We start from the raw sequence: 22,563 nt of genomic DNA on the forward strand, positions 1-22,563 counted from the left end.
GCATGAAAGAACAAGTCAGCTGATGTCGGACACGTCAGTCGATCAGTGCAATTTCGGATGTAATAGTAAACAGGTTCGCTAGTATTAATACACGTCCTCGGACATTGATTCGTACACACGCGCCCGACGCCTCTAAGTTTCGACCTGACGTGTCCTTTGTTCTCTGAGTCTCTCGGTCAAGAATGCGGTTGCTTCAGCCAGCTTTCGTCGCTCTCGCCACCTTCTGCTCTGCTGTTCTCGCTCAGCAGGCTGAAAAGTACGAATACCAGGTAGAGTGCATTCGCTAACGCGCCATGCGAACCAAGATGCTCACCGTCATCTTAGAGTGACGTTGCACGACTAAGGAGGATTGTGGTCGACAGGTATGCTGCAGTGTCTCATACATTCCAGCTTATGGACTAACTCTGGCCACAGTCTCTATTCCAACAGGTATGCATATGAAGGGCGTCTGTCCCCCGAGAGAAGAGCCTAACGCCGCATGCGTAGAGATGTCTTTCTTCGGGAGCTCATCTCTAACGCCAATGATGCCATTGAGAAACTTCGCCTCACTGCATTGACCGAGAAAACGGTCTGGGATGGTGCTGCGCCTCTGAACATCACCATCAAGACCGAAAAGGACGAGGACGGAAAGGGAGGACGTATCATCATTACAGGTCAGTATTCACCTTGTATTGGTAATTAACCTTTGCTCATAATCACCTCAGACACTGGTATTGGTATGAACCCAGAAGAGCTAACCAAGAATTTGGTGAGTACAATAGGCTCGAAAGAGTGAGGATGCATCTAAACACTTGCTTTCAGGGTACGCTTGCCAGGTCTGGGACGTCAGAATTCCTTGCCAAGGCAGAGAGCGAGGACGCGACTGGCTCCGGGAACCTCATTGGCGCGTTCGGTCTCGGTTTCTACAGCAGGTCAGTTTCCATTTGCAAGTGCTGTCTTTCGTTCATAGTTTGAACACCACATGCTAGTTTCTTGGTAGCCGACAGAGTCCAGGTTGCTTCTAGGCCACCAGTATCCAGCAAAGACTCGAACCCTTCGCAATATGTCTTCAGCTCTTCGTCTGATGATGCCACATTTGAGATTTACCCTGACCCTCGTGGTAACACTCTTGACTTTGGAACAGAGGTTACCCTGTTCTTGAAGGACGACGCTGCGAGCTATTTGGATGCCTCCGGCCTCACTAAGCTAGTGTAAGTGTCGCTTCTCATCGATGTTGATGACGGGCACTGACTTGCATTTAACATAGCAACACACATTCGTCATTCTCTTCTGCTTTCCCGATTTATTTGTGGACGGAGAAGGAGGAGCAGATCTTAGATGAGGATGCAGAGGAGACCACGAAAGAAGCCGTAGACGACGAAGAAGCAGCCATCGAAGAGGTTGATGAGTCTCCAGAACCTCCCAAGATGAAAACGGTGACGGTTGGAAACTGGGAGCACCTCAACTCTCAACCTCCCCTCTGGATGCGGTGAGTCGTCCGACGCCGCTTCCCATAGTTGACAGTGGAAGTTTACAACCTCCTAGTGATCCTAAGGAGGTTAGCGAGGAGGAATACAACTTACTCTACAAGGCAACTTTCAAAGATTTACAAGAGCCATTGGCGCACCATCACTTCACTGGTGATACCGGCTCTGGTGTCTCCTTCCGGGCTCTAATCTACGTTCCATCAAAATTGTAAGGCTACTTTCCCTTCATGGTATGGTCTTGACGATAGATTTCAGGGATGAAACCTACTTTAACGACCCTCTCGCGAGTGCTAAAGATATTCGACTTCTCGTGAAGCATGTTTTCATCACTTCTGACTTCGGTGAACACGCATTGCCGAAGTGGGCTAGCTGGGTGAAGGTCATCATCGACGGTTTGTGACACATCACATCCAATGTTTATACAGAGGTCTCATGCCTCGTTTCAGCGGACGACCTCCCTCTTAATGTCTCGCGAGAGACACTTCAGTCAGGCACATTCCTGAAGCAAGTCCGACAGATTGTCCTTAAGAGGATTATTCAACTTTTCTCCCGGATTGCGGAGGAAGACGAAGAAAAATTCGCCGAGATCCAGAAAGTCTATGGTACTGTGTTCAAACTCGGTGCCTCCGAGGACGCGAAGAACAAGGAGAAACTTGCCGGCTTGACGCGCTTCACCACAAACCAACGGAAAGACGTTTCGTTTGACCAGGTAATATCCATGATACAAAAGGCTACAAGTGCTTAGACTGACCCAGCTGCGTAGTATCTGGAGAACAAGAAGGAGGGTCAGAAGCAGGTAAGTCCAAAACATTGTATGAAGCAGCCGAGAGTTGACGTGAGCACAGATCTTCTACCTTGCTGACATGGGCAAAGCAGTCGAGGACTTGGCGCAGAGTGTGTTCGTTGAGAAACTACATGCCCGAGGCTACGAGGTCCTGCTTATGAATGAGCCTCTGGATGAGATAGTAGCCCAGACGCTGCGCACTTGGAAGTAAGTATCTGCAGTGACAGAACTAGGAGCAATCTCTAACGGCGCATAGAGGCGTTACTTTCCAGGACGTCGCCAAATCTGGTCTCAAGTTCGGTGATGAAGGTAAGGCGATAACAGCATAATGGCGTCTATAGCAGCTGCTAAGGTTGGCTCTCAGATAACGAAGAGGATAAACAAAGCCTTAAACAACTGAAGACCGAGTTTACTCCCCTCGTCGAATGGCTAAAGCAGGAAGTTGGAGATGCTGTTAGAGACGGTGAGTGGCAGAAGGTGGACTACAAGCAGTGATCCCTAATCACTTTTCACTTGTCAGTGGTTGTATCCGATAGGCTCGTGACAAGTCCTTGTGCGGTTGTTGCAGACAGTATGGGTTTCACGGCCAATGTTCAGAAGCTAATGAGTAAGTGGGAATGTGGCGACTTTGAGCAGTGAACTAGAACTCTGATGTTTTATAGGTGCCACCAACCGTGCTGCCGGGGCGCAGAATGATTTCATGACAGAGTTTATGAAGAAGCAAAAGGTGCTCGAAATCAACCCTCGTGCACCACTCATCCAGGGCATGCTTCGTCGAGTCGACCAGCTCTCTGAGGACAAGGATGAAGACGCCGAGGCCGAATTGAAAGAGGTTGCATCTATACTGCTTGACGGCGCGTTAGTCCGTTCCGGCTTTGAGGTCCCTAACTCGAATTTGTGAGGTTGTCCTTTCCACCATATGACTCATCTCATGAATCTCGATAGGTTCTTGACTCGCGTCGACCGAGTTCTCCGGCGGTCTCTGGGTGTTTCTGAGACTGCTGCGGCCGATTCGACGGTGAAGCCTGCACCTCCAGTGGACCCCAAGCTACCTGACGTGGTGACTGGTGGAGATGAAAAGATGTTCTTCCAAGTGCCGGATGACATCGAGTTTGAGATGGAGGAGATTGACGAGGACGGCAATGTCATCGCTCACGATGAGCTGTAATGGGAAGAAATAGAATTTATGGGCTATCATGTATACGGGTTATGTTTCTTGGTATTGGGTAGTAATGTGCTTGAACTCGCTTTGATTTCATAACGAAACTCGAGCCACGAAAGCCGAGAACCGCGGAGAGTCTGGAGCGGTCCTGCACGCGCCGGCGACGGCTCGGTGGACGTGTTGCGCCAGGCGCCCAGCAACAGTTACCCACACATCCTCAGTTGCTGTCCCACCGTCTCTCTAGATGGCAGCAGCCCCCTTCTCTCGACTGCAGCTCGCTGCAGCCCTCCTTGGTTAGTATAGAGCATTTGACGTTAAACACCAGGCTCACCTCTAAGTAGAATATGACAACGATCCAACGGATCCTGAAGCACCGTACCGCTCAGCGCATGAGAGTGCCTTGTTTGTTCATCTTCGCAGATTCCAAGACCCTCGCTCCACCGGTGCTACAGCGGCTGGACAGTCGGAAGGAAGAAAGAGCACAGACTACCTTGGCGTGTCGGTCCCCAGTGAATCCGGCTCTGGCACCAGGCGCTCTCGCAGCTCGATCAATGCACTACGAAACCCTTTTGGCGCCCCAGACGAGGATGAAGAGGAAGAGATAGAGCATATAGGCGGGGATGTCGAAGTAGATCTCTCCTCCTGGGGACTCGATGCCCTCATATCCAAGGACAAGGACAAGGGCAAGGCGAAGGCAAAGGCCAGGTCTGAAATCCTCCCCAATCCTCACCCCGAACTAGCCAGAGGTCCCAATGTGATCATGGACAGCCATCGTTCTCGAGGAGGAAGAGCCATGAGCGTCGGCGCTCTGAGCGACTTCGGTGTTGGTGGCGCATTCTTGGACTCTGAGGAACAGAAGGGCAGTGGCCGCTCATCTGCTAATTTGGAGCATGTAGATGCCCAACGTCCAGAGCATCGGCGCAGGGCTTCATCGCACGCCCTCATAGATTCGCTGCCTGTAACGCCGCCCTTGCATGCTGTCCCTTTCCCCTCCGGTTCCGTGCGCTCCCTCTCCCCAGGGCCGGAGGAAGGATTGCGGCCCAGTTCGCGTTCATCCAGACTGGATCTGCAAACTAACCGCGCCAGAAGCTACTCCAGTGGAAACCTCGAGATGGGCGAAGCACCTCCTAATAAACATGGAGATGACAGCGACCCCTACGGCGTCCGATCATCGTCACGGTCACGCCCCCAGCACCAGGGCAGAACTACGTCCATTGCAACTATGGGGAGCATGAATTCACGGGACCTCATTACAGGGGCAGGCGAAGCAGAGGGGAACCCCTTCGCAGTTCGGCCTCCTTCTCCTTCTCGTTCCTCTCGCTTTGATCCCAAGGCGCGCGCTCGTACCATGTCTAATGCTACCATGGGGACTATGGCCTCTCGCGACCTCCTGGCGAACGAGGATACATTCGCCATCAGGCCGCCTTCTCCGTCTCGTTCGTCTCGCTTTGATCCCAAGGTCAGAGATCGCACCATGTCCATCGCATCAATGGGCACTCGAGCCTTGCTGGACAATGATGTCGATGGTCAATCTCGTTTCGAACGGCCGCTGTCAAACGTAGAGTTACTCAGGCCAAAGGTCCTTGTAATGCCCAGTCCCTTGCAGCAAGTCCAGCCAGTAGCTGGCCCTCGGCCACCGTCTCCTCCCAAAGCACGTCCGGGTTTCCAGTTATCCTCTAGCGGTCCTCCTGTTCCTGATCAAGCACGCTCGGGAAAACGCTCATCTACCTACATGTCCACCTACGCGTCTAACAAATTTGTACCGTCCTCAGCAAATCCATTCACTCCAAATCCCCGTGCTACTCTCACATTATCGCAGCTTGCCTTCCGCAATACTCTTATGGTGGGCGGCAAGAGGGACGTAGCGTACGCGGACATCGATCGTGTTCTCCCTCGCGCTACCGAGGAGGGCGAACAAGCTACCTTTGACTATCCCGAAGAAGAATTGGAGCCCGAACTCGAACCTGAATTCAGGCCTCAGTTATCTGCGTTGGGATCTGAGGAAGAGGTCAGGCGCCCTGCTGGAAAACTGTACGGTAGGAGTCTCATCGACAACCTTGAAGACAAGAAAGCGAACATGAAGTCCAAGAATCGGTAAGGATCTCTGGCTTAATGCTAACTGGCCAACTTAAGCTAATGTGTTTATTAGTGTATTTACTGGCGACGACCGTCCGTCTATGATGGCGAGGGGTCAATTGCGTCGCACAGAGACATTCATAGATCCCACATCCTTGGGCAAGCTCCCGTCGAATGTCAATGGTATGGCCAACAAGGCTTCGCTGCTTCATCCCGGCCAAGCACCAGGTGCTCGGCCATACGTGTCCGCCAGTCGGTCTGTTTTTGGTGTTGACACCGTGTGGGAGCGTGAACTCGAGAAACTCAAGGAGATGGAAGCTCAGGAGAGACTTAATGCTGAGGAGGCGGAACGAAGGGCCGCTGAGGAAGCGGGCCGCAAGAAGAAGAAGAAGAAGGGCAAAGATAAATTGAAAGCGGTGGAAGAACCTGTTATCCCGACTGTCGAGACTCCATCTATAGTACCGGAAGAAGAGCAGGTCGCAGAGCCCCGGGTCAGCGAAGCTCCTCCCGTGTTGCCTGTTATTTCAAAGCCGTTGCTCTCGGGATCTCCGCCTGTTGATGACGACGACGAAACCGCGAGTGAAGCCAGCGACGACGATGCACCGCGGGAGAGGGGTGCGAGCGAAAGGGCTGCCGACCGCTGGGTGGCGAATTCATCCGACGAAGACGAAGATGGCCCGCGAAAGACGACTGGTGTCGGCCTCAGATATCCTAGCAAGCGCAGACCTTCGCATGCTCAACCTGCTGCAGCCGACGACAGCGATGAGGATTTACCCCTCGCAGCCGCGGCCCAACGTATAACAATGAAACCTGTCCTTGCGCCCGACAGCGACGAAGAAGACAAACCCCTCGCTTCTGTCCTCGACAAAGTCAAACTAGGCCTTCCCAGCATAGACTTTGACAACCTCTCTCGCACCAAGTCAGCGGACGCTGAGGACGATGATAAGCCGCTAGGCCTCCGCATGTCCCATGTGCCCCCGTCTGCATCCGCCGGCGCCGGCGGCGACGACGACCAGCCGCTGGCTTTCCATCCAGAACAGCAGCGCCGCACTGTGTTTATGCAAGCGCAGCAGCAGCAGCAGCAGCAGCAGCAACTCATGATGCAGCAGCAGTGGCAAAACAGCGTCTTCTTTGGCGGACCCCAGATGATGGCTTCTGGCTTCTTTGCTCCTCCTATGGCATCTCCCATGATGATGGCCCCTCCGGCGCCCATGCCTTCTCCACCTCCCATCCAGGATCCAACAAAGTTTGGGAGGGTGGACAAGTGGCGTCGGGATGTTGCGGTGGAAGGCTCAGAAGTCTGAAGAGGGTATACATCTTATCTTTGTCTACCGTAAGCTTTCTTTTCTTATACCACGGGGACGGTCGCATCGGTCATCAACTCGCACTACACTATACCTATAATATTATCTAATGTCCGTAGGAAGAAGCGCTCATACATATGTCAGCGGTCGAGATAGTGGCTGTCCGAAACGATCTGATATACCATGAATTTGAACGGTTGCAAAAGTATGTGCTCCATGAGTGGCGATGGTATCAATTATGCCTGTGAGATGTGGTAATCCTAGAGAGAAAGAGAAATGCAGAGCGCGCAGCATGCGCGCAAAAAGCAACAAAAAAAACGAACGAACGCTGGTGAAACAAAGGCATCAACGTAGTTAATGCCATCATGACGGATTCGTAATCCACAGACGACGCTTCGGAACTGTAACGATGGATACATCCCGTCTACCCATCTCCTCTTCTATTCGTCGCTGCCTCGTCTCGTCATCCTCTCCATCCTCCTCCTCATCGGTCTCTGTACTACGGGGCCCGCCAAGGGTCGTCGACACGTCGTCACGGTACGAATGTCGATATGGTGGGTGGTGCATGTATGGGCCTCGGCTATCGGACGGGAAAGGATACTGATCGAGTCCATTCACAGACATTGATCTGGATCCTGGCGCCTCCCCCGATCCTTCGTGCGCATGAGCATGTTGTTGCGATGGATCCACCCTCAGCCTCGCTAGAATGGTTGTCAATGCGGATCTCCGTGGCCGACCGTTCCAAGCCAGCGCAAAGACGGCGCAGTAGAAAAGAACGGTCCACACTAGGAACACGGCGAATGCGGCTGTTGGGGCGCGGTACCAGAGGGCAAACAGCGATAGTACAGAGAGAGCGAAAACGAGGGCATGATAAGTTATGTGCAAGCAAAGATCAAACGTCGAAGGAAATTCGTATGTAACTTGGGGGATGGCAGAGTGGTGGTGCATCAAGGTGCGCGTGCTCAAGATGTCGGTTGGACCTGGACTTGGGGCATTGGAGGCGTAGTGCGAATGGCTACCCCCTGCATGGTCAAGCTCGTTCTGTAAGATTAAAGTCAGTGCAATGCAGAATCGACTGAGAGTACATAACGGACCACGGCGTTCAAGCTTCGACGTCCGTCATGCCAGTTGACCTCGCCGATGCTCCTGGGAAGAACTGGCACACGTTGATAGGCATCGGAGAAACCGTTCGTGCTGGCACGTCTTGTCCGAGCGGGTCGGTTTACAACTTCGAAACCCTTGTGAGGCGTCGATGAGGAACCAGGTGCTTCACTTTCGACAGATCTTCGGCCTTCATGGCTCGTACGTCCTTGCCAGAAGCTCGTACCACCCCACGAATGCAACCTAGCGCGAGGCGAGGTAGGCGTCGGAGGATATTGCGGCGGGGTTGAGGGATTGGATGGGCTCGCGAGCTTTTCGTGATGCTCGGTGGAAGTCCCGCGGGATCCTGAAGGATCATTGTTGTAGTCGTCTACCTTGACCTCAGGCACCGCACGCGGGGATGAGTACAGCGATACAAGGTAAAGGACTGGAACGAATCCATAGAGAGCTATAAAGAGTACGAGTCCGGCAATGCCATGTGCTGTTTGAAGAGTTAAGTTGGACGAGACAGAGCGTTTCATGACGTTCATCAGCGAAGAGATGGAAGTGAATGAGAAGATGAGCCCAATAACACCGATGCCATAAGCAGAGGCTAGTATCAGCACGGATGAGTAAACCAAGATAGTGTTGCGTCGGGCTGATTGTCCGTTTTGGCCTGACGGCAGTGCTAAGCGCCCTACAAGGATTGCAGGAAAGAGGAGGGCAATGGAAACGGGTGCTAGAACCTTGTGCGTAACGGAGACGTCGTACGTATCAGTCTGACCAGATGCACCTGGGCTTGAGGCGGGATTCGGCGACGTCGTCGAGGGCATTAGACTGACTGCACACTGGTTCATGTACTGGACCGTGACTCCGGCACCATTCGCATTGACACCAGTCTGCAAGTCGCCGTCGGGAGCTCCCCAGCTCGCATTTGTTTGGCTGATAGATGCGTTGTATGCGCGCAACACCCAGACTTCGCTCAAGTATTCGCCAGTTTCAGTCTCCCCTCCAAAGACGATGGTGTCTGACCCCACAGACTGGTCGTTGCCCACCAGAGCCGATGGGAAGGACAAGGCCACGGCACCTTCACGAGGCGTGGGGTACGTGGGAGTTCCAGATTGCCCAGGATCGCCGGCCGGAAGAATACGAGACCAAGAAGCAGCCCCATAATCTAAAACGGCAACTTCGCCCCGCTCAAGACCGCCTTGGTCATCCCACTCCGACGAGTTAAATGTACCAAGGAGAAGAAACGCTTGGGAGGGAAAAGCTGAAGAAGAGCCGACCATGTTGGCGACTAGAGCTCCACCATACCTTGGAGCCGGACAAGCAGGGACCGCAACTTCCGAAGCAGCTTGGGTATTGATGAGATAAGAGTTACCCTCAGCGCAAGCGTCGCTCGAGGCATCCGTAGTGTTGCAGCCGCTGACAGAAATAATTGAGCTAGAGACAACAGTCGAAGCTTGATTTGTGTTTACACCCTGCGAGCCAATCGGAGATATACTCTTCCAGCTTCCTGTAACTGAGTTCGCCAAATTGGCAGAGAGTGCTCCGGAAACACTAAGTTCCCACACGTCGGATAAAGGAAACATCTGAGTTCCATCTGTGCCGCCAGCCAAGTAGAAAGTGTTGTTGGTGGATGCGGCATCATAAGCAACTCTGAAATCTCGTCCGCCAGATGCACTCCAGCGCGGAGAAGGCCCGCCAGGGGAAAGATTGACTTCTGACCAGAACTGGTTGATGAAGTCGAATTCCTAAAAGAAGCCTTATATTAGGAAGCAGGAGCGGAAGATGGAAGGAAGGAAGACAAACCCAAACGTCAGATAATGCATCCCCGTTAACATCTTTGCCGCCCATGACGAGATGAGCATGGCGACTATTTTATTGTGAGCATCAGCGGAGCGAAGTCTTATTAGCAGGACGTACTAGCTGGATGAGAAATCCTCGCCGCCGACAGCCATATACCGGGCCGGAGGAGGGCCCTGGGGGAGGTCCGACTGGGGAGTGGGGGTTGTCCACGTCAAAGTGCCAAGGTTGAGGCTGGGAGAGTGAAGATCAGCCAATAGATTGTGAAGGTGGCAAACGTGAAACGCACAGGAATGTTTCAGAGGTTGCGACGCCGCTTGAGGACTGCCCTCCGAAGATGATCACATTGTCAGTGGTCGAGTCGTAGCCTATCGAGGAATATTTGAGAGCAGGTGGAGGGGCGCCCTGAAGGAGCGAGGTGAGGTTGAGCCATTGAAGAGGAGGAACAGGAGTGTTTGTCGAGATAGGCTGTGCTGCTGCGAAAGGGATCGAGCGCTGGGTGGATGTGAGGGCGAATGCTATGGCGAGGGCGAGGGCGAGGAACCGTGAAGAGGTGGGGACCGGTGAGGCATGTGTGCGGCCGGGAGCCATGCCTCAAGAGGCTCGAGGCGGAAAGCGGTGGGGACGAGCACACTTGTGGTACTGGAAGGGAAGGGAGGGACGGTGTGCGAGCGATTGCTTGTACTTGAAGGCGATCGCTGGCCGTCTCTGGCTGTCAGCGGATGATTGGAATTGCGAGCAAGAGTCGGGTTCCTCGCCCACGGTATTCGTCCTCCGTCCCGGATTCTCTCTCACTCGCTGCACCCTATGGGAACATCCCCCGGAACCCTCCAGCCACATCCTCACCGTCCCCATGCTATCCGCCTATTTTAGCTCCATCCCCGCGCTCAATATATGTTAATGTCTTGGCTTCCAAAGCCTTATCCCGACTCCTGGTCCGTCCGGCAAACTTATCCTTCTACCAACACAGCGTTCTAGTCAGTTTCTACCTTGCACCGTCACTGCTCTCCTTGGTGAGTGTGAAAAACTCACCTCGCCAATTAATGAGAACTTGCCAGCCTTGATAGCATCCCGGGTCCCTCGCTATTTTGGTGTCTGATCTTACTGCGCACCTATTCCCAGCTCCATCAGTTATAGACCTACAGAAGTTAGCCTGTAATTAGCACCTACGGTAAGTCGTCGCGAACATGGACAGTGGGCTCTGGCAAGCCTCGACAAGATTGAGGTGAAGGCCCCTGCAGTGGTTTGCCTGCCCCCTTTTGGAGCCCTTAAGTCTAACTGATGATCCCAGCACATCAGCAGGTCTGCGCCTGTCTACGCTGCGTCATTTCGCTGTCGAATGCGTCCCGGACCTCACTCCATCACCTTACCTTTCCCGGTGATCCATTCCCAGTCTGAGTCGGAGATCATCTTTCTCGCCTCCCCCGACAGCTTGAACTTCTCCTTCGGTCTTCTCGTACCTTGGCTCTGAATGGTAAAGTTATCGGCCGAGGGCGCGTTCCTGCGCGTTCTCAGTGCCGTGACCCACGGGTCCCACTGCACCTTCCCTCGACCTCCACACGATATGGTCGCGCTCCATCGCTCATTGCTAGAGTGCTGATGTTTCAACTCCCATGGTTCTACACCTACAACAACCTACGTTTCTCGGCTGCTCCTGAGAAACTCTCCGCTACCGAAATTCTCATGTACATACAGTATGTTTCATCTATTGTCGTTTTTTTAGCGTCCGCCATAGGGCCACTGCCCTCCTTGGACGTTAAAATGATTCAATAATAATAATAATAATATATTGTCGTTTGGAACTGAGCAATGGTGGCGATTATTGTAATCCCTCAGTTTCAGGTAGTCCATCAAGACAGCCGTAAGTTTCGCCTCGACCGCGCCCCTCCCTATGTTCAGATGTGGTGAAGTTGCTGGGACTGCTAGGTTGCTGCACGTACAGTATCAGACACATGCACATCATCTTTCCAGTTGCTTAGCGGGATTGACACTAACCCTCAACGACGTCAACAGTGTGAACACGATAGACTGATGATCTCATACAGTCATGCATACAGTGATCCGATCCCGGTTATCCACAAGGCGTTTATTCAAGCACGCGATGCAAGCAAGCAAGCACCAGGTCTTTAAGCTAAGTAGTGCCCTTGGCGTGAGATGCCTCTTCTCTCGAACCGCCAACGCCTGGAGCTCGGTTAGTTTCTAAAGTCCATGGTTCTCGGAGTGACCTTGGACGCAGATGACCGACTGCGTTGACCTTGATTTTGGACCAATCGCTAATGCTGGCAGCGCCAAACGGAGCCCGCTCTAGTCTCCGGACTAAATTACAGCCAGCGAAATCTGATTCCTCGGTTTCCTTGGAACCCCCCATGGACCCGAAGGGTACATTGCCTCGCTTACCGCCTAAACGCTCTTGTGCGCGACCGCGTGCTTATGCGCCCTTGATCAAAGTTGTACCTCTCGAGGCACACGGTAAGGAGCTACCGCATACATACACACAAATGAATAGAAAGCAGCTAGAAAGACCTTGCGATGCCTCGGCGGAGGAGGAGCCGGAGCTTCGCTACATTGCCTTTCAAAAACCTACGACATCTGATTAATGATTGCTGCTGATCGTTGCGGCTTTGCACGCGAGCGGCGAGACGTGCTGACCAGCATAGGTCACCCGTTAGTATTGACAGGCTGTGGTGCACTGAAACAAAAGACGAGGGTGCATATAGCAAAGTAGTAAGTCCGCTAGCTTTGTCCCCAGACAGGAATGAATCTTCTCAGACAGCTCGCTAAGAGAAAGTTCGTGGCAGTAATCTAAGCGCTTGACGAAGTTACCCATCGATGATCAAGTTCATCACAGGCTCCCATAAAAGGCGAGTAGGCGCGATCACGTGGCCAAATTAGCGCGCGTCGACACGCGCTCAGTTTGAACCAAGTTTGAACTGCCTTGTCTCGCAGGCACAAGTTCCTCCACGACTTACCACTGGGAACATGATATCGCCCACTAAACGTCATATAACAGCCGAGGGACACACGGCAAACAATGCTGTAGATACACAAAGGTCTGACGGGTGAGCATAAAGACATCGCCTCTTTCAACTAGTCATGTGAACCACAATCAATGTCGTAGTCTACCCGCCGACCTTGTCGCCAGTATCAGAAGTGCCGCTTTGCGAGCTCGAAAGCGTGATTCAATCCACTTTGATAAGATGTGACCAAAGCGCCTGACGCGTTTCCTGATAGATGTTACAGAGGGATACCGCTCTCAACCGGCGTCCGCCGCCCCCACACCGTTTTCTTCTCCGACGAAACCTTCATCGTCGGCTGTGACAGTGGGCGCGGCAGCACCGTCGGCGAATGAGACTCTGCGAGACGTTTTCTCGGTCGCGGGCCCCGGTCGTTACACTCCCACCTCGTCTCCAAGCAAGCGCAGGCACATCGAGTCCAGTGATGATGAGGGCGATTTTGCCCCGCCACTGAAAATCACTGACGAAGAAACGTCTCAGGATGCCCTGCAAGGCAGAACCATCAACGCTGATGTTTCGAGGACCATCAGACCTATGAGACGTGTGGCCCCAGGTGCTGGGGCTTACCCGCCGGCACCTGGTTTGCTGAAGTTTAAGCCTGTCTCCGATCACCAAAGGCCACCGCGTCGTACCCGAGGCGTTGTTTCGGATGTGGACGTTTTTCTAGATCCGGCTAACGCAGCATCCGCCTCCGAGGATGAAATGGAATGCTGCGATGAGCCAGCCGTCCCATGACGTGCGGTGATGATTGTAGCTCCTTTGAAAGGTGAACTTCTTCGTCTAACACGTTGATGAAAGCTGAGACTATAGTGTGTTAGATCTGTGTCGACTGCATGCGTTATCCTCGTTACCTAGTCTCAATGTTCAGTACGTGTACTTATGACGACTTATGCCTCGACATTTATATCACTCGAGACGGCGTATACATACCCTCTGCTTTCAATGTATTTGTTACAGGCGGAATATCCCTATATGACTACTTTCCCATGGCTACAAAGAGCCATCGCGGCTCGTGATCTATTGCTTGCTCATATTGACAACAAAGCAACGACGCATCGGAAATGCGACTCGGCTACTCCCTATGCGACACAAGGGTGTGGACCTACAACTGATCAGCATGATACAGTGCTGGCATTGCGAAGCGGTGGGCCAGCAGCCCTCGTTTTATTTTCCCACAAGCCCATCGCAAATAGCTCGGAGCTATGTGCCTTGACGGCGAGAAGTTGGGTGCGCACGCTAGGGCGAAGCGCGCACTTGAGATCTCCGACTGATGTCCTGTCGATACAGGAAGGCTGAATTCGGAGTGGATCTAATAGTATATGTACGAGGTGTAATCCCTCCGTCAGCTACATCATCCCCCGCCCTACTGCTGCCTACTTTAAACCACCTCCTGTCTTCTGACCAAGGGTTAGTGTGCCACCGGCCCCTTTCCCCTCCTACATTCCTGCTTCCTCCCAACTCCATATGGCGTCACTGTCATCTAGTCTACCGCCGATAATTAACAGCGGCGATTATTCTAACACTAGTGCGAGGAAACATTTATGGTGAGTATCGTTCTCTGCATCGGACGGCCCGGCCCAAAGGGGTGAAGGGTTGTAGAGGGCTGTCAAGGGCCGTTGATGACACCGACGGGCTTGACGACAAGAGCCGAGGGACATTGCAATTGACCCTCAGTTTAATCCCCGACAAATTGCGAGGATCAGAGCGTTTCCTCCCATTTTAAATTATGCATTCCTTCCAGCAATAATTATACTGACGCCACAATGTTGTCATTGCAATTATTGACCGTAGGACCTCGGACTTGCCAGCTGTCACTTCGTATAATTCGCTTGGACAAGCCGACTCCTCTCCGCCACTAGTCTACGATACCATGCGCCATCCACCGTTTCTTTCCGCCGATGAACACGAACGGGCTAAAGCCAGAGAAGAAGCTCTGGAGCGCACACTTCAGGCGTCCTCCAGGTAGGCCACTCGTTCAGCATCTTACACGCCGAGATTAATGTAGCTTCCCCAGGAGGACGCGTCGAACCCTCCCCCCTCTCCCACATGTCCGCCACATTCGTCAGTATGACGAATTCCTACCCCGCCCTTTTAACTCCTCGTCAAGTCACAATGGTCAGGAGAAACGAGGGTATCAGTCAGTGATTATTAGCCCTAACCACCGATGTGCTCCCTGACGGTTGTCTTCCAGAACCTCCCCGCGAGACCACGATGGACGAACGCACGGCGTCTTGTCACGCCGACATTCTCAGACGATCTCCGTTTTTGATTCTCCGAAAGGGCTACACATGTGGGCAGGTCAGAAGGAGCCTTCACAAGTGAAAGACGACCGGGTATTTTACGTCAATTATGGTCTTTCCACACCTTCGTCCTCGAACTCCGTGTCCAGCCGCTCGAGCTCCCCAGGTCAATAGTAAGTGACACATCAGATCGGCTTTTAAGGCCCCCTACTCATTCGCCTTTCAGCTCCGAAAGGTCACTACACCTAGAGAGGTCCCCTTGTTCCCTCGTGCCACAAAAGCGGAGATCTTGCTCACCGCCACGGTAAGATTTTTCACGTCATTGGTATGCGGTACATTAATGGATGTCTAAAGATCAACGTGCCCCGAGTCGAAGAAGATAGTAGAACCTCTCGAGTAAGTCGCCAAAGATGCTCATGGGCCACACGAGTTTACTGAATGGCTTCCAGACGCATTCAGCTCGGCGGTCAAACGCCCGAACATTCGTCTTTCAATCCACTACCATCGCATTCACACCGTCCCTATGACGTATACCATGAAACGCCTTCTTTAGCCTCGAGGTCAATATTACCGAGCGACGGCCTTCAAAGTGGCGCTGTGAAGACTAGGAGGCCCCATCTACCCCGCAAAGACAACGGACGAATTCCAGATGACCTAGATGAGGATTCAGAATTAGACAGAGAGGAGTGGGAGCAGTATGCCAAGCCAACTGTTTCTGCCGATGGGACCTCGAGACGTTGGATCTGCCAATGGGAATCTTTCCAATCAGGCGTTCTTAGGACCTGTGACTACAAGTCCAAAAAACAGCTTGTGAAGCGGCATATCGAGACGACGCATCTCCATTATAAGTGAGTGGCATTCCTTTGTTTTTTTTGGGAGGGCCCCACTTAACTCATTTGATTGTAGACCATTCCAATGCACTGTATGCAATAAAGCGTTCCCCCAGAAGACTTCCCTCGACACTCACATGCATGGACAGTAAGTCATTTAGTAAATATTAGTTTATCACCATTCTGATGGTATTGCTAGCACCGGGTCTACTCCCCATGAGTGTCGCTATGGCTGCGGCATGGCGTTCAAAGACCCCGCCCGCCGTCATCGCCATATGGTTGAGGAGCACGGTTATATTCCACGGCAGTCGAAGAAGAAACACAAGTCTTCCTAAGACTCCACATGGACGAGATCAAGATCGAGATGCACCGTCTTCAATACGAGTTCCGCAGAGACAGCGCGATCTGGTAAATGGCGTGCGGTGGCTAGAAGTCCTTCGTCAGCTTTATCGACAACCGGTCAATAGACACATTTCTAAACACTCATCAAGGCATTTTTCAATTTTTCCTGTTTTCTCAATATTAGCGGATATCACATTGCATTGGACGGGTTTTGAATATTCATGGACTTTGTGCTTTTTTCCTTCTCATCTTACAAACAACGAATACGTTCTACGACTCTAGCTACATTGGGGAGTTAAAAGGGATTTGATGGTCGCGCGGTACCACTTCGCCACGATCACTCCGTGCTTTCTCAGGCCGACGCAAGGTGCTTGTATAGATTGCGTCTGTTGATTGGTGAGTGTAAGGCACCCGGTAATACATGGTAAGCGGACAAGGTCAAGTGAGTGAACTCGTCACGGTCGAGGCATACAACGATGCATGGACAATGCACCTAATGGCGATATATCACGATGTCAGGTCGACGGATGCAAGGTGACCCGCCTGCAGCCTGCAGCGGGCTACCAAGACCCGCGGATGGCACTCTAACGTCGCTGACAGCAGATGCAAACCTCTTCCGAAAATCGGATTTGATCGTTGTCGAGATTGTTGAGTTGTACCTTAACGAGTGTCATCGGCCCCCGGGGATGGACCACGCGCAATGATCTACATGATGAGCAACTTTGCCGGCGATAAACCGAGCTCAGTTGAAGGACATCTACAGATCTGTCAAGTGTTTGCCCTCGAAACGTGGTGTCTTTTCGTCAAGTCGACATGTCGACCGACAAACTCGGGGCTTGGCAGCTGCTCGAAAATCGCCGCGGGGGCCTTGGGGATAGCGCTGGATAACATTGTCATTTTCGAAATTCGGAGTGCTAGCGCTCAGCCATACTAAGCGAGCTTGACCACCGTGGCAGTTTTCCTAATCAGGAGAAGCCTCCGCGACTCACCCGCCGGCTATGACGAGTACGCACGCCGGCAGCACGTCGGCGGGCTTCCATGCCTTCACCATCACCTCCTCTGGGAAGTTTAGCCATCCAAGCGCCTTCGTTGACACCACAACTGGTACACGTCTCGCCATCCACATGCCATAATTTGTCCGTCTTCAAAGGTACGCTTCATTTGATTCTCCGAGGTCATGCACGAACGCCATGTCCGCGTTGCAGATCTCCTCAAGGAATACCGGAAGCTCGATGATGCCATCACGATGCGCATGAACCGCTCGAGCGCTCTATTCAGAGATCGTGACCGCGCGGGCGTGGGCAAAGGCAATGTCCAAGACCAGTCGTGTGCATACATGTGGAAGGAACTCGTCGGTAAGGAATCTGTCCCTCACTGCATGTATTCCGAATCGCCAATCCAGACGTTTAGACAACTGGAAGCGGCGCGCTGAATTGATCGATTACTGCGTGGACGTGGTGGACCAGTCTAAGGCTGCCAAGTCAAAAGCTCTGGCAAACAACACCGGCGACGCGAGAGCTGCCCGAAGGTTGCAAGCTGAGCTATTCGAACACGACGTCAAAGTGCGTTGTCACTCCACTTTGCAACTGCCGTCCCGACACAACCTGATGTAACGCATGCATTGACAGCGCAACCAAGTTCGGAACGAGCTCTCCGTGGAAAAGATAGTCCGCCAGCGATCATTAGACGGTACCGTTCTTCTCACAGATGGTGTTTTCTAACCGCCACTCATGTGTCATGTAGCTTTCCAAACACGATGCAGATACTTTGAACCGCCAGCAATGGACCGGGATAGCTTGCAGTGGCGGAACGCGTCCCAGCCATAGTTGTCCTCTCATGAATCTTACGTCTTTTACACGTATAATAATTGTTGTGAATGGTTGTGTCGTTTGTCTGCAGAGCATACTATGTCATCTCTTACATAAGCGCGAATTAATAACCAAGTTAGGTGTCGGACTGGCCTCATATTGTGCTCACCCTTTCGTGCTAGAAGAAAGGTGTTCCCACTCATTCACCACATCATGCTGTCTCTCCTCCACATGGCCGTCTATTCTTCCGTTGTCGCAGCCGCAGCCTTGACATCGCCGTTGCTCGTGCAGGACAATACCCAGGCGGTCTTTGTAGATGACGTCAAAGTCCCTGTCACATTGGGTGTCATGTCCCGGTGCCCTGATGCGATGCTTTGCGAGTCAGTCTTCAACAAAGTGCTACAGTCAGTTGGCGATAAAGTCGACATCTCGTTGACGTTCATCGGAAAGTAAGCACTCTAGTGCATGCACTTGGCATGACCGGGGTTTTGACATCTTGATGTGATAAAGGCTTAACCCTTCGGAACCTGACTACGGTGTGACGTGCATGCATGGCCCCGAAGAATGTGCGGGAAATGTTCAAGAGCTATGTGCAGCCAAGTATCACCCAGCATCTCAGTGGTGGAACTTTGTCCAGTGCCAAAACTTCCAGGGACGTGACCACATAGGTCTTCCAGAGACGGCTACACATTGTGCAACGTCCGTCGGCATTGACTGGGAGTCTGGTGATGCTGGTCGTTGCGCGGGGCAAGATGGTAAGGGCGAAGAGGGTGTGGGGTTGTTGCAGCAGAATGTACAAGATACGGCGGATATGGGAATAGAGTAAGCCCCTCAGGCCTCAGCTCCTAGTCTTGAAGTCATCTAACAGTCGTTTACATAGGAAGAGCTGCACTATCATGATCAATGGCGAGACGGTATGTATCCGTGACGGTACTTGGTACAGCTGTGAGGTCCGTAACACAGCTTATTGGTTGACTGACGTGCTAAACTCATGTCCTGTAGGGAGGTCACACACCGACGGACTTCATTCGCCAAATCAATGCAGAATATGAGCGATTGAACAGCCTTTAATGGGGAATGCTACCTGACATACGATACGAAATAGCCTTCCCTTAACTTTTCAGCCTCCCCACAGGACTTCATAGACGATAACGACGAGATTGACACCGATGAGCGGTACTGAGAGATTATGGTTGTCAGCCAACTTCACTACTACGATGTAAACGCAACGTGTACTTCGCATGAGAGTGCGCACTGCGCTAATGAGATTTATCAATTGCCCTTTCACCCCCACGTCCTGCTGGCCGCCGTAACTTGACTGATCGTAGGTTTGCTGGAAGCCTCCATTGGGGTTTTGTGGTTGGGCAGTCGACCAGCCAACTGCGTGAACGTCAGCGAAACACGTTACACGTTTGCCGAAGATTGCTTGCACTTACTGCGGGCCAGAAACCGGTCCTCGCTGAGAACTGCAATTGCGTTGATGAGAAGAAGTGAAACATAGAAGATAGTCCCTAGCGTAAGCATGGCTGCTCGACTGGGTCGGTGGAGGACGCAGCTTGAGCTGCAACTTGAAATATGATAGACGCGGTCTCTGCAATGTACGCGAGGGCGTGACCGGCCGTGTCACTCGAGGCCGTGACTCCCGTGATGTATGTGCAAACGACGCGGAGCGTACGCGTGACACTGACAGTCACCAGAACCTTGCGCGAAACAAATGCAGTCGCTCAAGTCGGGCGTGTCCTTGGGTACGTCTCTGCGTTCTGGGGCATGCCGTCGTCTTTTGACGAGCTTCTACAGTGAGCCGGAGTCGGCAGGCGTCTATCATCAAGCATACATCCTCTCAAATCCAACAGCCATGTAGCAGAGGGTATGAAATGTGCTTCTGCTACCTTTGTCCTTTCGGCTTACAGATGCTTTCAGCATGGCAGGATTTAATGGCCCACTTGACTGGGTCAGACAAAAGTTCTCTCCGCAGTTCAAGGTCCCCGAGCGTCCCAAGCCGTTTGAGGTTTCAGAGCAGGCCACAGGAGCAAAGCCTACGTCCCTGACCTCTGCAGTAGCCCGTCCACCACCTTTGACGAGGAAACCTGCCAAGCAGGCAAGTCTTCACCTGTTTTCGTATCAAAGTGTCTAAATGTAGCTTGGTATACGCAGCACAAATTCTCGACCGCCAACTTCAAGATTTCGCATCGCAAACTGAATATGCTTGGCCAACAAATTTCGGGGAAGCCTATAGACTACGCGATCATGCAGATGCAGTTCAGCGAGAAGCGGGCGAGTAAACGCATAAAGAGCATGCTTGCCACTGCCAAGCACCATGCTACGTACTACAAGAACATGGAGACCTCAAAGCTTATTGTTGGTTAGTGCACACTGCACTTCTGTAGCATTGGTCTTGCCTCACACCCTTCTCCCATTAGCCCAAGCCTGGGTGACAAAAGGACCTCGGACCTTGAAACGCTTAGAACCCAAAGGTCGCGGCAAGTATGGCATACGTGTACATCCAGATTCTCGCATGCATGTCATTCTGGAGAAGGGCAGGACGGCTGAGGAGATTCAGAAAGCGGAACGGGAACGCAAGCTGAAGCGGATCGTTTCCGCTGGCCTAGTTCGGGAGGATGTTCCGCTGAGGAACCCAGCTGGTGTATGGCGATGGTAGCTTATAATGGCATGCACAAATAGTTATAAGGTAGCCAAGCGCCTTTCTAATATAACATAGACGATATCCATTACGCGCAATGCCCTTGCTCGAGAGTCCGTCCTGACGCAGTGACAGCGCGGGGGATATAGTGACTGGATTGGGCCAAATATAGCGTGGACGTAGGAAATAACCACGTCGCTCGTTTCGCCAGTGCAGCCTCATACTATCCACGATGGCACGCTGGGCCTCTCTCTCCTGGCTCATCCTGGGCCTTTCTTCTCCCCTTGTCTGGGCTGGTCCGGCATTTGAAAACTCGGCCATTGTTCGTACGGTAGACCTCGGCGGCTCCCTCGTGCACGTCACCACCACCTACGCTGTAAGGGCACTCGAAGCTGGTCAAACTGCGTACCAGTTCGCGCTCGCCAACGACGAATGGAAAAAGACGAGCTGGACAGAAGTCAAAGTCAAGGGCCAGCAGAACACACTTCCCCTTGTTGACGTGCCCCAGGCCGCTGACAGGTACGTAGCCTCACCAGAGCATATACCAACACGAGTGTTAAGCTGCTATACAACTTTACAGCGACGCGCATCTATTTGCTGTGACACTTCCCAGGAATCTTGCCGTCAATGACACGATCCATCTCGTGCTCGACACCGTGCAGACTCATGCGACCTACCCATGGCCCGAGAAAGCTGGCCAGAAGGACCCGCAGCTACTCAAGTATGACGCCCAACTCTTCATCCTGAGCCCGTACCAAACTCAGGTCCAGCGCACCAAGGTCAAGTGAGTGTGCTCAATGTTGCACCACCGATGCATATTCTAACGTTCTCAGGTCCTCGTCGCCGAACATTATCTCGTATACCACACCCGAGGGTGCCGAGCAGTTCGCAAAGGACGAGGTGGTCACCAAGTCCGGAACCACCCTGACCTACGGCCCATACGCCAACATCGACCCCTCCGTCGGCACTGGGTTTGTTCGCAAGCACCAGAAGTCTATTAATGTTCACTACAGCTACGACTACCCCGTCCTTGAGGTTAAGAAGCTGCAGCGTTTCGCGGAAATCAGCCACTGGGGCTCCAACCTCAACATCGAAGACAAGATTGAGCTCCGTAACTCTGGGCCTGCGTGCGTACACTGCATGCCATGCGTCAGGCTTCATATGATAACTGAACATTTTGAATAGTCTCAAGGGCCACTTCTCTCGTATCGAACATCAGAGTTCAGGGTTCTACCATTCGGTCTCCCCGCATGTCGTCAATAGTTTGACCCTTCACTTGCCCGCCGGTATTCACGACGCGTACTACTACGACCTCAACGGCAATGTCTCGACTTCGCGTCTCCGCACTGTTCCCTCGGTTGCAAAGAACTCCAAGGCCAACCAGTACAGCATCTTCGAGATGCGTCCTCGCTATCCTGTTCTTGGCGGTTGGAACTACACTTTCACTCTCGGCTGGGACTCGCCTCTGGCGGACTCTGTGAGCTATGACTCGAAGGAGGAGAAGTACATCGTTGGCGTCCCCGTGTGGACTCTCATCCCCGGTGCTGTTGTTAACGACGCAGAGGTCAAGATCGTTTTGCCTGAAGGAGCAACGTGAGTGTCCAGGCATTGAACCCTATGCTGGTTTCTGAGTCTTCTTTTTTCGTATTCAAAGGGACGTGCAATTCATCTCGCCCTTCCCATCGCTCTCGGAGGAAATCTCGACTCATGTCACTTACCTTGATACCACGGGCCGACCAGCCGTCTCCCTGGACTACAAGGACCTCACTGACAAACACACCGGGATGATCTATGTTCGTGAACTACTTTGTTCTCTGTGCTGTCAAAGCTAACATTTTTAATAGGTCTCGTACAAAGTGCCCCTGTCCGCGCACCTCAAAAAGCCAGTGGCGGTTGCAGCAGCATTCTTCAGTCTGTTCTTCTTTGCCCTCACCGCTAGACGAGTAGACTTGCGCCTCCACAAGGAGTGATAGTGTACATTTAATGCTGATAGAATGCATTAATTTACAA

At 52.5% G+C, this 22,563-nt stretch overlaps 9 protein-coding genes across 9 annotated transcripts; 7 read left to right on the plus strand and 2 right to left on the minus strand.

The window, feature by feature from the left end:
* Positions 1–106: 106 nt before the first annotated feature.
* Positions 107–3,488, plus strand: CONPUDRAFT_130453 (cation-transporting ATPase). Its single transcript, XM_007775183.1, has 18 exons — positions 107–269; positions 325–362; positions 415–429; positions 487–653; positions 705–748; positions 802–911; positions 969–1,190; positions 1,247–1,468; positions 1,525–1,674; positions 1,722–1,858; positions 1,913–2,175; positions 2,230–2,262; positions 2,312–2,457; positions 2,507–2,559; positions 2,615–2,713; positions 2,771–2,857; positions 2,913–3,147; positions 3,196–3,488. The coding sequence occupies exons 1-18, from the start codon at positions 183–185 to the stop codon at positions 3,416–3,418; spliced, it is 2,331 nt and encodes a 776-aa protein (XP_007773373.1). The 5' UTR covers positions 107–182; the 3' UTR covers positions 3,419–3,488.
* Positions 3,489–3,662: 174 nt separating this feature from the next.
* On the minus strand, positions 3,663–10,269 carry CONPUDRAFT_130456 (uncharacterized protein; the record flags this gene model as incomplete). The annotated part of the gene is made up of 7 exons (XM_007775184.1): positions 3,663–3,705; positions 3,754–5,506; positions 5,562–7,833; positions 7,887–9,626; positions 9,685–9,748; positions 9,799–9,912; positions 9,968–10,269. The coding sequence occupies 5 exons, from the start codon at positions 10,267–10,269 to the stop codon at positions 7,156–7,158; spliced, it is 2,898 nt and encodes a 965-aa protein (XP_007773374.1). The 3' UTR covers positions 3,663–3,705; positions 3,754–5,506; positions 5,562–7,155.
* Positions 10,270–11,832: 1,563 nt separating this feature from the next.
* Positions 11,833–13,427, plus strand: CONPUDRAFT_158133 (uncharacterized protein; the record flags this gene model as incomplete). Its single annotated transcript, XM_007775185.1, has 2 exons — positions 11,833–11,869; positions 12,919–13,427. The coding sequence occupies 2 exons, from the start codon at positions 11,833–11,835 to the stop codon at positions 13,425–13,427; spliced, it is 546 nt and encodes a 181-aa protein (XP_007773375.1).
* Positions 13,428–14,905: 1,478 nt separating this feature from the next.
* On the plus strand, positions 14,906–16,394 carry CONPUDRAFT_139557 (uncharacterized protein). Its single transcript, XM_007775186.1, has 6 exons — positions 14,906–15,105; positions 15,159–15,236; positions 15,287–15,328; positions 15,382–15,780; positions 15,839–15,910; positions 15,962–16,394. The coding sequence occupies exons 1-6, from the start codon at positions 14,981–14,983 to the stop codon at positions 16,095–16,097; spliced, it is 852 nt and encodes a 283-aa protein (XP_007773376.1). The 5' UTR covers positions 14,906–14,980; the 3' UTR covers positions 16,098–16,394.
* A 705-nt stretch (positions 16,395–17,099) lies between these two features.
* On the plus strand, positions 17,100–17,999 carry CONPUDRAFT_130459 (uncharacterized protein). Its single transcript, XM_007775187.1, has 5 exons — positions 17,100–17,254; positions 17,310–17,459; positions 17,515–17,666; positions 17,733–17,793; positions 17,848–17,999. Exons 1-5 carry the CDS (start codon positions 17,143–17,145, stop codon positions 17,928–17,930), a joined length of 558 nt encoding a protein of 185 aa, XP_007773377.1. The 5' UTR covers positions 17,100–17,142; the 3' UTR covers positions 17,931–17,999.
* Positions 18,000–18,143: 144 nt separating this feature from the next.
* Positions 18,144–18,983, plus strand: CONPUDRAFT_64527 (uncharacterized protein; the record flags this gene model as incomplete). Its single annotated transcript, XM_007775149.1, has 4 exons — positions 18,144–18,361; positions 18,423–18,734; positions 18,793–18,862; positions 18,915–18,983. The coding sequence occupies 4 exons, from the start codon at positions 18,144–18,146 to the stop codon at positions 18,981–18,983; spliced, it is 669 nt and encodes a 222-aa protein (XP_007773339.1).
* Positions 18,984–19,032: 49 nt separating this feature from the next.
* On the minus strand, positions 19,033–19,436 carry CONPUDRAFT_130463 (Yos1-like protein; the record flags this gene model as incomplete). The annotated part of the gene is made up of 2 exons (XM_007775188.1): positions 19,033–19,292; positions 19,349–19,436. 2 exons carry the CDS (start codon positions 19,434–19,436, stop codon positions 19,033–19,035), a joined length of 348 nt encoding a protein of 115 aa, XP_007773378.1.
* Positions 19,437–19,626: 190 nt separating this feature from the next.
* On the plus strand, positions 19,627–20,571 carry CONPUDRAFT_158138 (ribosomal protein L22; the record flags this gene model as incomplete). The annotated part of the gene is made up of 5 exons (XM_007775189.1): positions 19,627–19,657; positions 19,710–19,779; positions 19,833–19,913; positions 19,973–20,274; positions 20,333–20,571. 5 exons carry the CDS (start codon positions 19,627–19,629, stop codon positions 20,569–20,571), a joined length of 723 nt encoding a protein of 240 aa, XP_007773379.1.
* A 189-nt stretch (positions 20,572–20,760) lies between these two features.
* On the plus strand, positions 20,761–22,562 carry CONPUDRAFT_139561 (oligosaccharyltransferase alpha subunit). The gene is made up of 6 exons (XM_007775190.1): positions 20,761–21,072; positions 21,134–21,337; positions 21,387–21,680; positions 21,739–22,146; positions 22,208–22,346; positions 22,398–22,562. The coding sequence occupies exons 1-6, from the start codon at positions 20,786–20,788 to the stop codon at positions 22,521–22,523; spliced, it is 1,458 nt and encodes a 485-aa protein (XP_007773380.1). The 5' UTR covers positions 20,761–20,785; the 3' UTR covers positions 22,524–22,562.
* The last annotated feature ends 1 nt before the right edge of the window (position 22,563 follows it).

The sequence above is a fragment of the Coniophora puteana genome (genome assembly GCF_000271625.1).
Source record: "Coniophora puteana RWD-64-598 SS2 unplaced genomic scaffold CONPUscaffold_14, whole genome shotgun sequence".
NCBI classification, from domain to species: domain Eukaryota; kingdom Fungi; phylum Basidiomycota; class Agaricomycetes; order Boletales; family Coniophoraceae; genus Coniophora; species Coniophora puteana.